The sequence below is a fragment of the Anolis carolinensis genome, chromosome 3, assembly GCF_035594765.1.
Source record: "Anolis carolinensis isolate JA03-04 chromosome 3, rAnoCar3.1.pri, whole genome shotgun sequence".
In the NCBI taxonomy this organism is placed as follows: Eukaryota; Metazoa; Chordata; class Lepidosauria; order Squamata; family Dactyloidae; genus Anolis; species Anolis carolinensis.
The window spans coordinates 6,733,093-6,746,727 of record NC_085843.1 but is presented as its reverse complement, the minus strand read 5'-3'; the positions used below and the strand labels follow the sequence as shown (position 1 = coordinate 6,746,727).

Here is a 13,635-nt window from a genome sequence, read left to right as displayed (position 1 = left end):
ACCTCACCAAACTACAAATCCCAGTACTCTAAAGATGGAGCCACTGCAATTGAAGCCAAATCACAGTGCTATAATTGTATGGAGTGAAATGGTCCTCTTTATTATGAATTCAGCTTAGGTTTGGAGAGGGAGACAAGGGTTTTTATCATTGCCTTAGATCCTGCATCCCCTCTAAATATGTATTTTTCAAACTTGACATGACAACAAGGGGTGCATCATTTTTTGTTGCATAATATGTTTATTGTTTTAAGTTATTGTTCTGCACTTTGTGTATTTTGCATGTTGCAGCTTGAGTGCTTTGTGAGCCGCCCTGAGTTCCTCTGGGAGATGGTGGTGGGGTATAAATAAAGTCTATTATTTTCTTATTAATGCATAATATGCAATGCATATGAACAGCACCACGTGGCACCTGATTTTGAGAACAGGTGGCAATTCTGAGGAAAGGCTTTCTTTCCTGTTAACTCCAACCCACAAATTAACTAGAAAACCCACAACCTCAAGCCTTGTGGTTGAAAAATGACACAAAGATTTGACTTGGGTTTGGCAAGGGCACTCGATTTAAGCCACAAAAGGTGACAGGTCTGCTCTATTCCTCTGTCCAGACGAGCCTTTCAGTCTTTGTAACGGATCCAGAAAACAACTGAAGTCTTCACCAAGCTGGATGAGAAATATCCATCAAGACTGAACCCACAGTGTCTAGCTGTTCAATATCTTTGTTCTCTATTTCTTCTGAGAGTCCAAGTTCTGAGAGTCCAAGGAGGTGTGAAGGCAGTTTAGAGATGAATGCCAAGTCTCTCAAGGGGAAGCTAAGTTGCCTGTTTATCCATCTGCAGACAAGTGGCTTTTCTTGTCGCTCCAATTTGTGCGGACCCACTGCCACCTACTGGCCTGATCTTGGGTCAGTGGGCATCCCATTTTCCAAAGCCTGAGGATATATTTCACAGAATCATAGATTTGAAGGAGACCCCAAGGGCCATCCAGTCCAACCCCATTCTGAGATCCAGGAACACACAATTCAAGCACTCCCAACAGATGGACATTTGGCCTCTGCTTAAAAGCCTTCAGAGAAGGAGACTCCACCAGGCTCCCAAGCAGTGATTTCCACTGTTGAACAGTTTTAAACATCAGGAAGTTAATAATAATAATAATAATAATAATAATAATAATAATAATAATAAAAACTTGGTGGTGGGCACACTGGGTGCCGTGCCAAAAATCTCAGCCGGCATTTGGAAACAATAGACATTGACAAAATTACGATCTGCCAACTGCAAAAGGCCATCCTACTGGGATCTGCGCGCATCATCCGAAAATACATCACACAGTCCTAAACGCTTGGGAAGTGTTCGACTTGTGATTTTGTGATATGAAATCCAGCATGTCTATCTTGTTTGCTGTGTCATACAATAAAATAATAATAATAATAATAATAATAATAATAATAATAATAATAATAATAATACATGTGCAAGGAAACCGACGAAACCATTGATCGTATCCTCAGCTGCTGTAAGAAAATCGCACAGACTATAACTTGTGTGACTGCTTTTGTTCCTCTAGATGGCATCATCTTCTTCTCAATTTCCAGCCAAGCATCCAAATGAAATTGTTCAAAATTTTTCATACTTTGGCTCAGTCAGTCATCAATTAGAATGGAGACTATGGCTTAGAAATCAGAAGACAAGGACTTGGAAAGGCAGCTATGGGCAGTTCAACATGGACACTATATCCCAGGGCTGATTTGGAAAAAGAAGACCAAAATGGTAAAAGATCTCAATGCCAAGACCTATAAGAGGTGGTGTATGGAGCTGAGTACATTTATCCTGGAGAAGAAAAGGTTGAGGGGCTTTATCAAGTTTTCCTAAGCCCTAGAAGTGTCTCCGGTTGATCAAACATTGATAAGATGGAGTTCCAAAACAATGGAAGCCAAATGGACCACATGTTGATGCTTTGACTTATAGACAGGCAGCAAACATTTGCAGCTATGTTGAAAATAATAATAATAATAATAATAATAATAATAATAATAATAATACCCAGGTGACAGTCGCATTGACGAAAAACAACAGGAAAAACTCAGCCGCTATCAGGACCTCAAGATGGAACTTCAAAGACTCTGGCAGAAACCAGTGCAGGTGGTCCCGGTGGTGATGGGCACACTGGGTGCCGTGCCAAAAGATCTCAGCCGGCATTTGGAAACAATAGACATTGACAAAATTACGATCTGCCAACTGCAAAAGGCCACCCTGCTGGGATCTGCACGCATCATCCGAAAATACATCACACAGTCCTAGACACTTGGGAAGTGTTCGACTTGTGGTTTTGTGAAACGAAATCCAGCATATCTATCTTGGTTGCTGTGTCATACAACGTTGTGTCAATAATAATACTTTATTTTTCTATCCTGCCACCATCTCCCCGGAGGGAGTAGGGGCGGCTAACATGGGGCTGAGCCCAACACAGAAACAGAGTATAACAATTTAAAACACATATCAATAACTAAAAACAATAGTACAGCAATCAAGTAAAATAATCAGTTAAAACATAACATAGAATAAAACATAGAATGACCAAGCAAGTTGAGGCAATAATACAAACATCACCACTATGGATAAAAAGGGTCGAGCATAAGAAAATACATAATTCCAAGGGCTTTAAATTGCATTTAAGTGCAAAATCTGCATTTAAGCACTTATCCACGCTGCACAGTTACATCAGTTTGAAGCCACTAAGGCCCCATCTACACTGCCATATAAAATCTATTATCTGCTATGGATTATATGGAAGTGTAGATCCAGCCTTAAACATCCATGACTTCAGTCTACAGAATCCTTGGATTTATAGTTTGCTGAGTTGCTTTAGGATTTTCTAGAGCATTCCCTTTAAGAATCTCTCAAAGAGAAGTAACGCAATCCTAATTAAAAAATGTTCCACTTTTAGTGGGTTAGGATTAGTGCTGGCAAAAATGTCCTTCTGCTGGTGAATCTCTGGCCCCTTCTACACTGCCATACAATCCAGATTATCAAAGCAGATAATCCACATTATCTGATTTGAACTAGATTATATGTGTCTAGTATACTGCCATATAATCTAGTTCAAAGGAGATAATTTGGATTTTATATGGCAGTGTAGAAGGGGCCTTGGAAGATTGCCAAGATAACAATCTTGTGGAAGACCTGCTCTACAAGGCTCGGCTGACTAATGATCAGAAAAATAGGGTGCAATTTATTCATTTATTTTATTTACAGTATTTATATTCTGCCCTTCTCACCCCGAAGGGGACTCAGGGCTGATCACAATATACATATATATGGCAAACATTCAATTCCATTAGACATACAATATATAGACAGAGACACAGAGGCTATTTAACATTCCAGCTTCTGATTTTCATGAGGGTATGCTCGATTTTGGCCACAGGAGGAGCTGTTGCTTCATCATCCACTGTGACGCCTAGTCCTTGATGGAGTACTTCCTCATCTTCTGGCACGCAGGCTGCTGGACATTTTTATGGTGACGTAAATTAGTTAAATTAGCCTCCCCGCGGTCCCTAAATTTCCTACTTGATAGATGCAACTGTCTTTCAGGTTGCTTAGGTAAACAACGAGCTGGGGCTATTTAACAGTCTGGCACTTAATCTGACCCGGGCTTCGAACTCATGACCGTTCAGTCAGTAGTGATTTATTGCAGCTGGCTACTAACTAGCTGTGCCACAGCCCGGCCCCAAATAGGGTGCAACAAAGAAAACACTAAGTTATTCCCAAAAACAATATGTTGAACTGGTGACCCTCATTTCAGTGGGGCAATGAATCCATTTCAGAATTCTGCATCTTTAAAGGATCTCTTCAAAACTTATTTAGGATGTAAGGTCCAGCACCTTGGAGAACTCCTTTAATACCTGGATTAAAACCTGGAGTGGATTCACTGTCCCACTCAAATGGGTGTTTGTTGTTGTCATTGTATTTATTTATATCGCACTTTATCTCTCCTGAAGGAAACTCAAAGCGGCTTTATAACCTTCCCTTGTCCAAGGATTTCTGGCTTATAGATGGGCACTGCCTAGCAGGCAGGTGGCAAATAGCAACAGAAATCCTAATTCCTGTAACAGTGAAATAAAATGTAAAATACGTGCATCTCTGTGTGCAGCATGTGTGCGTGACTGTGCGCCTTCAAATTGCTTATTGGCTTATGGCAACCACATGAATTTCATACCTCTTTTTTTAGACAAGGAATACTCAGAGCAGTTTTGCCAATTCCTTGCCTGAAATATAGCCTAAAGCATCTGGCATCTGCTGGCAGTCTTCCATCCCGTATTCCAAATTGAAATTAATTTGGGAAACCCTTGGGTTTTCCCCCTGTGCTAAAGGCTTCTAAACAGTGCTTGGCTCCTTGTGTCTCTCCCTGAGTTTGGAAGTAAGAATTAATATCCCAGAGGCTCTTCAGTAAAGCAAAGAATAGCAGGTTAGACAGTAAGAAGAACATTGGAAATCACCAGTTTCTGCCTGTTGACATAAAAGGGCAGTTTTCTTGCCTCCATAACATTTTCACTGAGAGTAAAGGACAGGGGCTACAACAGAGAGCTCCTAGCACCCCAGAGCATATGGTCTCTAGTGTTTTCTTCATGTTTCTTTTCTTTTTTAAAAATATTAACAGCTGTTTTCTAATTCAAAATGAAAGTGCTATATGTTTGGGAAATGGGAAAACAGAAAGAACAAAAGGTACCCAAAGTAAAGAAAAACTAAAGCTAAAAGGCAATGCAGCTTGAGCATCACTTATATCAAATTCCAAAATACTCTAAAGTCTAAGATTTTCCACATTGTTGGCTAATATCGTGACACCTTTGCTTTCTGATGGTTCAATGTATACACGCTCGGTTTCATGCCAGCAATTATTTAAAATATGGTGTATAAAATTAGCTTCAAGCTATGTTTTACAAGGCGTGTCTGAAACATAAATGAATTTCGTGTTTAGACTTGAGGCCCATCTCCAAGGTACCTCATCATGTACATGCAAATATTCAAAAATCTGAAAAGAATCGAAAACCAAAACATTTCTAGTAGCAAGCCAGGGGTCCTCAAACTTTTTAAGTGGAGGGCCGGTTCATGGCCCCTCAGATTATTGAGGGGCCGAATTATCATTAAGAAAATACGAACAAATTCCTATGCACACTGCATATGTTTATTTGTAGTGCAAAAAACCCCCAAAAAACCCCAACAACAATTATTTTTTTATTTACTACATTTGTACTCCACCCTCTCTCACCCCGAAGGGGACTCAGAGCGGCTTACAAGTTGTATGTACATACAATACATTATATTATTAGCATAGTACAATATTAGCATTACATATTACTACTAGCTGTGCCCGGCCACGCGTTGCTGTGGCAAAGTGGTGGTGGTATTGGTTAAAAATTGTTGTGTAATTTTTATTTGACGTTATTTGCAATTTTTTATTAATTTTATTGTAAGTTATATTTTTATTTATTATATTTTATTATTTTCTTGTATTATTTTTAGTTATTTTCTGTTATTATAGTATTTTATTGCATTAATTTTTAGTGTTTTTTATTATTTTTTATTGGGTTGCTAGGAGACCAAGTTGGAGGAGCTTAGCCTTCTAACTGGCAGCAATTGGATAAAAGCAATTATTCCTCTCTCTCAAATTAGGACTTTATTTTTCTTTTCTTTTTGTTGTATTAACCTAGAGGCGTGGATGATGGGTTGTGTTGTCAAATTTCGAGGTTGGGGGGCCTGTAGTTTTGTTGTTTTGTGGGTCGCCGTGATGCCATCACTCTTTTATATATATAGATATTGTACTATACCACTATACCTTAATATTATTAGTAATATTACATTTGATATATAATATATTATACAATATTATTATATTGTATTATTATTATTAGCCGCCCTGAGTCCCCTATTGGGTGAGAAGGGCAGGGTAGAAATACTGTAATAAATAAATATTATATGTATACACCAGGGGTCCCCAAACTAAGGCCCGGGGGCCGGATGCGGCCCTCCAAGGTCATTTACCTGGCCCCCGCCCTCAATTTTATAATATAATATTTTTATATCAGTTTTAATAATATAATATATTGTATATACATATAATCTTGATAATAATATTATAATGTTATACAATATAATACTAATAATAATACCATATAATAATATTAATTATATGTTATATATTACATATAATATTACAGTATAGTGGTATAGTTCAATCTAGTAATATATAATGCTAATATTGTGCTATGTTAATAATATAATATATTGTATGTACATACAGCTGCTCTGAGTCCCCTTCGGGGTGAGAAGGGTGGGATATAAATGTAGTAAATAAAGGTAGTAAATAAATAATTAATTTTAGACTTAGGCTCACCCAAAGTCTGAAATGACTTGAAGGCACACAACAACAACAACAACAATCATAATTAACCTGACTATCTCATTGGCCAGTAGCAGGCCCACACTTTCCATTGAAATCCTGATAGGTTTATGTTGGTTAAAATTGTTTTCATTTTTAAATATTGTATTGTTCTTTAATTGTTATTGTTGTATTGCACTACAAATAAGACATATGCAGTGTGCATAGGAATTTGTTCGAATTTTTTTTCAAATGATAATTCTGCCCCTCAACAGTCTGAAGGATTGTGGACCGGCCCTCTGCTTCAAAAGTTTGGGGACCCCTGGTATACACAATATATTATACTATTAGGACTGCATAGTATTAGTAAATTAAAGAACAATACAATATTTAAAAATAAAAACAATTTTAACCAACATACTGTGTAAATCTATCAGGATTTCAATGGGAAGTGTGGGCGTGCTTCTGGCCAATGAGATAGTCAAGTAGGATAGTTGGTGTTGTGCCTTCAAGTCATTTCAGACTTTGGGCGAGCCTAAGTCTAAAACTGAGGGCGGGGGCCAGGTCAATGGCCTTGGAGGGCCGCATTTGGCCCCCGGGCCTTAGTTTGGGGACCCCTGCTCTAGAGCAGCAGAAAACAGGCTGGCCCTCCCCAATTGCTGCACCAGCCGCTTCCAGGGTTTGGTGGTTAACACAATAAAAGGGAAGGACTGGTGGGCAGAGCATAATGCCACACTTCCTTCATAAGAAATTCTGAATAGTTCTAGTGTTTCATTGGTTGTTTCCTTGTGGGTGGATAATAATCTTCCTGCAGAGTGGAAAGATAAGCAGTTTGGGGATGAACAGGGCGACAGAAATGTATGAATGAAGGGAGGAAGCGGAAAGACAAGTTTTTAGCTGGTTTTAGTTCATTTAGGCACCCTCCTTCAAGTTCAGCATCTATTTATTGTGCCAGAAGCGAATGGAGAATGCAGTTATCTATATATATAAAAGAGTGATGGCATCAGGGCAGTGGACAAAACAACAAAACTACAGGCCCCCCAACCCCGAAATTTGACAACACAACCCATCATTCACGGCTCTAGGTTGATACAACAAAAAGAAAAGAAAAATAAAGTCCTAATTACAGGGAGAGGAATAATAGTTTTTATCCAATTGCTGCCAGTTTGAAGGCTAAGCTCCACCCACTTGGTCTCCTAGCAACCTACTCAGCCCAGGGGACAGGCACAGTTAGGCCTCACTTAGGCCTCTTCCACAGATTTTAACTGGATTGTATGGCAGTGTAGACTCAAGGCCCTTCCACACAGCTATATAACCCATTTAGAATCTTAGATTATCTGCTTTGAACTGGATTATCTTGACTCCACACTGCCATATAATCCACTTCAGTGTGCATACTAAACATAAAGACAACCATACAACAGACATTCAATACCACCACTACCTCAACAATTTCTCACCAACAATTTCTCACCAGACAACGCCACAGCAACGCATGGCAGGGCACAGCTAGTAATATATAAAAGATACCACAAAGTTAAAAACTTGGCATTAGACTAAATGTCCTTTGACCAGAAGCTGGCCAATTGGAGTGCCTCTGGTGTCTCTGTGAGCCATGGGTTGAGATTCCGGGTTTTACCCTGCCACTTTTGGACTCTTGCTTGCTGAGGCATTCCTGAGAGTATCTCTGTAGATCTTAGAAAGCTGTTTCTTGATTTATGGTGTTGGCTTGCTGGCTGATATCTAAACAGAAGTCCATTCATTACAGACTACTTCTTCCTGACAGATGTCAGGTGGTGCAGTACCGGCACTTTTTACTTTTGTCAATTTTATATAGACACAGGGTTTATTCCCATCCCAATTTGCACTTCCAAGAATTTGCAGCACTTTATTAGTCACCTCGTGTTTACAATATTTATATGGTGCACCTTACCCAGTCTACTTTTACAATCTCTCCGTTTTAATCCATGTTTTTATTCGTTTTTGTCATTTGTTTTTATTGGGCAATGTTTACATTGTTATAATTGTGCATGTCTCCTGTCTATTGTTGTGTTTTATATTGTTATTGTTTTTATTCGGGTTTGGCCCCATGTAAGCCGCCCTGAGTCCCTTTGGGGAGACAGAGGCGGGGTATAAAAATAAAGTTGTTGTTGTTGTTGTTGTTGATTTTTATCTCCTGAGAAGTCCGCCTTGGCTGCCGGCCAGATTAGCTTGGATAAGTGAGACTCTTCTGTATCATTATGATTATAGACAAACACAAATCCGTACCTATATTATTATTATTATTCTTGTTAATATCGTCATCCCTTCAGACTGAGGAGATTCCCGCCTTCAGTTTCGCAGGCGAGGGGGAGGGTTGGTTTCCACGGCAACGGGAGTGGGCCTGGCGACCGGTAGCGACCCCTGCCGGAAGAGATTCCTTTCAGTTTGGCAAGCAGGCGGGAGAGAGCACGCGAGCGAGGCCCGGTTGCCGCGGCAACGAAGGGCAAGCGGGGCGGGGCCTGGCGCGCGGCGGCTCACTTCCGGCCGGAGGAGGCTCTTCCGGCTTTTCTTTTCCAGAGGCGAGGTCGGTCGCCCATGGCAACGGGGGCAGGCCCGGCCCGCTTGTGGGCCTAGCAGTCCGCCGCCCCGCGCCCCGCCTCGAGTAGGCGGCAGGCCGGGCGGGGCCAGCTCGGCCAAGGGCCCCTTCTGGAGCGTCCTCCTCCTCCTTCGCCTCCACCAGCCATGGCTCCCGCCGGCGACCGGGCCGGCTATTGGGGCCCCCCGACGTCCACCCTCGACTGGTGCGAAGAGAACTATGTTGTCTCTTACTACATCGCCGAGTTCTGTGAGTCACGGGTTTGGGGAAAGGGCACCACGCGCCGGTTTAGACGTGCACGGCAGACACGCGTCTACTCCCGAGTCTCTGTTTTCCTGAGCGCCCACCTCCCGCCAAGCTGGGTTTTATTAGGATGAAGATACAGTAGAGTCCAGAACGTTGGATAAGCGAAAATGTTGGATAATAAGGAGGCATTAAGGAAAAGCTTAGTAAAACTCAAATTACGGTATGATTTTACAAATTAAGCACCAAAACATCATGTTTTACAACAAATCAACAGAAAAAGCAGTTCAATACACGGTAACGTTATGTAGTAATTACTGTACAGTAGAATCTCACTTACCCAAGCCTCGCTTATCCAAGTTTCTGGATTATCCAAGCCATTTTTGTAGTTAATGTTTTCAATATATCGTGATATTTTGGTGCTAAATTCGCAAATACAGTAATTACAACATAACATTACTGCGTATTGAACTGCTTTTTCTGTCAAATTTGTTGTAAAACATGATGTTTTGGTGCTTAATTTGTAAAATCATAACCTAATTTGATGTTTAATAGGCTTTTCCTTAATCCCTCCTTATTATCCAAGATATACGCTTATCCAAGCATCTGCCGGCCCGTTTAGCTTGCATAAGTGAGACTCTACTGTATTTACGAATTTAGCACCAAAATATTGCAATGTATTGAAAACATTGACAACTAAAAGGCAGACTGCATTGGATAATACAGAACGTTGAATAAGTGGAGGATGGATAAGCGAGACTCTACTGTATGTATGTGTGTGTATATATATATATATGTATATATATATATATATATATATATATATATATATGCACACACACTCTTTGGGTTGTTGTGAGTTTTTCGGGTTGTATGGCCATGTTCCAGAAGCATTCTCTCCTGATGTTTTGCCCACATCTGTGGCAGGCATCCTCAGAGGTTGTGAGGTCTGTTGGAAACTAGGAAAGTGGGGTTTATATATCTGTGGAATAATGTCCAGGGTGAGAGAAAGAATTCTTGTCTGTTGGAGGCAGTTGGTAATCAATCACCTCGTGACTTGAAGGTTGGGTTGCTGACCTGAAAGCTGCCAGGTTTGAATCCAACCTGGGGAGAGCACGGATGAGCTCCCTCTATTAGCTCCAGCTCCATGCGGGGACATGAGAGAAGCCTCCCACAAGGATGGTAAAAACATCAAAAACATCCGGTCGTCCCCTGGGCAACATCCTTGGAGATGGCCAATTCTCTCACACCAGAAGTGACCCAAGTTGCTCCTGACACGAAAAAAAAGCATTTGATGGCCCTGTGACCTGGACCTTACACAGATACATAAACCTCCCTTGCCTAGCTTCCAACCTCTGAGGATGCCTGCCACAGATGTGGGTGAAACGTCAGGAGGAAAGTTTCTGGAACATAGGCATGCAGCCCAAAAGACTCACAGCAACCCAGTGATTGCCATACAAAAAAACCCTCACAATCTAAGGACTCCTGACAGATGGCTGACCAGCCTTTGTTTAAAAAACCTCTAGAAAAAGAGACTCCACTGTCAAACACCAGGAAGTTCTCTTTTCCTGCTATTTGAGTTCGTTGCTCCATTGTGCCCTAATCTCTAGAGCAGCAGAAAACAAGCTTTCCTCCTCTTCAGTGAGACATCCTCTCAGATATCTAAACATGGCTCATTTCCCTGTTCAACCTTCTCCAAGCCAAACATACCCATCTCACAGAGCTGCTCCTCATAGGAATTCATGGTTTTCATACCTTTGACAGTTTTGCTCACCCTTTTCTGGACACATTCCAGCTTACCAATTTCCTTTTTGGATTGTTAAAAATTTTGGAGTGGTTCCCTCAGGGTCTTGGAAATGGCTTGTTCCATATTGAGACAGTTTATGGTTCTAATATCTCTCATTGAGGACTGCATCCCTTAATTGTATGATGCCTTTTTCTTGTGAATATCCCACTGAACGGGTTTTTCTCATACAAAGTGTGTCAACTACTTGCTAGTGATATCTGATATGTGAATCAGTTTGTTGCTCATGGATGATACTCCACAGCGGGCAAAATACGTTGACCTCAGTTGTCTCAATATGGACACCAGGCCAAGCCATGACTACAGCAAGCCAAAAACAATGAGAGAATCTGCATCAAAGCATGTGAAGGAGTTCCAATAGCTAAATAATAGTTTGGCTTTTCACTGCCCTTGTGTATGAACTGAGTCTATAAGATCATTGAGACAGATGAGCACTTTGACTCACAAGAAATATATGGGCAGGACAAATCCCTAAAGCTGATTTTTTTTTTACAAGATGCAGATCAGAAATGTAATTCTAGTACCGAAAACTGCAGAATGTGCAGCCTGTATATGTTTCCTGTTTATGAAATCACATGGTTTTAAAGAGTGTTTTAAGAAGGCTGCTTATTCAGCATAATGGACTTTCTGGGAAATGTGACACAGCTCCAGTCTTACATTTTAGTTAATATAATTGTATAATCACTGCAGATTCTTGCTCTTCCCATGTATTGTATTTTTTTTAATTTATAATTGCGCAGTAGCAGCTGGGAAAGTCTATTTGAGGGAGTTGTGAGGAAATATGAAAAACTGGGACAGAGGAAATCTATGTCAGAGAGGAAGGAATAAACTATGCATATAATGTATCAGACATCCTGTTCCCAGCTTCTAATTATATCTGGACCTGGCCATTGGTACCTATGTGTAGGTGCTATCTTCATTCATTTATATCCTGCCCAATTCCCCCATTCCAACCCTCAAGGTTGTTTACAAAAAAAAAATGAAAATGTGGTTAAAAGCATTAGCTATAAGGAAAAGCATACAATTAAACAAGCCATAGAATTAATAATCTTCAAAACAAATTGCTTTAAAAATAGGAAACCATCAAACACTTGTCAGTTCCTAAAATCCTATCAGAACCGGAAAGTTTTTTCCAATCTTTTAAATTATTTTAAATTATAGCACAAATAAATACACTACAACAATATTTATGCATATATAAACACAGACATTCCTAACAAGAATTACATATTATACTACACAGCATACATCTCTATTGTAATTACATATCAGTCTAAACTACAAATTTATATACATAAATTGATTTTAAAAGTGGATTTTTGCTTTCTTTTTTCTGTTTCTCTATAACTTGATTTTTTTCTTCCAACTTATGCCCCACAAATAATTTACTTTTATTTTAATATTAACAAATACATATCTCAACAGTTTATACTTCCAGTCTTAGACATAATTAATGTCTTTCCCTGTGATTGGTAAAAAGGATTGGTAAAAAGTTTTCATTCTTCTAAGAATGTGTCCAGTGACTTATCCCTTAACAGCATATTCAACTTTCAATTTCTATTATTTCCAACATTTTTACTATCCAGTCTTCTTAAATTTTCACTTGCCAGTCCAGTGACAACAAGGAGAGGACCATTCTGGCTTCTGTATGGAGGAAGTTTCAAAACTGGGAACAGCTACCAAAAAGGCTGTAAGAATGTGGTGAAAGCCTCTCCTTCGAAGGTCTTGGAGATAGGATAGACTCCTGGGTGGCACATCAGGGCAAACAACGATTATAACAATGAACGTGGTTCTTCAGAGTTTGCTTGGTAAAAATACAAGATACAAAATAAATGTATAATAATGTTAGCCATTTCCCCTCACTTATCATGCTCTGGTCCAAACTGGAAGGAAAGCATTAAGTGGGCTAACATGCCTGTATCTTCCCCACTTCATTTGAAAGTGGGCTTTCTTTTATTATGTCTCAGAGGTATTCTGAGTTTAGATCTGCCATGCTGAAGTCATCTAAGTGCCTTCAATTCTGAACTTATTCCCCCTCCCCACACACAAACTTGAATGGAGAGATCCTACCACAGAAAAGGTGCGAAGCTTGCTGTAACATGAAAACATTCTGAGCATCTTTCAGGTGTAAAGGCTTCCTGTCCTCACTTTGAACTAATAGGATTGTGGTCTTGGCCATGCATACCAGCTAAATAAAGGCTTAAAGCTAGAAGGAGGAGCAGGGTGTTTTCACCTAACCTTTCATGGGGGTTGTCAGGTTCTGCAGACAGGAATAAATGCTTGCATATAGATTCAGAACCCATTTTCTAGCTAAATATGAATTTCCAACCTGGTTGAACAGGCACTTCCCCACTCATGGGGCAGGTTGCCAATGTAGTAGTCTAATAAGAAGGATCTTTTAACATAAACCTAGAGAAGAGTTGTAAAATAGGCCTTCTGCAAGGCATACAGTGTCAACAATCAACTAATAAGTAGTAAACTGTTACAAATAGCTTCATTTTGGCTGTCATAAAAAAAAGCTAGGCACTTGAGTAGAGGACTGGTTATAGCTGTGATTGCACCCAGGCAGCCTGTAATGTAGTGCTTGTATCAGGGACCTACACATTTTGGTGGGCCTTAGCAGGCAATTGCATTCATT

At 40.1% G+C, this 13,635-nt stretch overlaps 1 protein-coding gene across 2 annotated transcripts in view; it reads left to right on the top strand.

The window, feature by feature from the left end:
* Window positions 1–8,955: 8,955 nt before the first annotated feature.
* Window positions 8,956–13,635, top strand: part of acer3 (alkaline ceramidase 3) — a 45,877-nt gene continuing 41,197 nt past the window's right edge. For both annotated transcript variants that reach the window (XM_003227528.4, XM_062974457.1), the window contains exon 1: window positions 8,956–9,199. In XM_003227528.4, coding sequence (XP_003227576.1) covers window positions 9,097–9,199 — 103 coding nt within the window. In that variant the 5' untranslated portion in view covers window positions 8,956–9,096. The remainder of the gene's footprint in view (window positions 9,200–13,635) is intronic.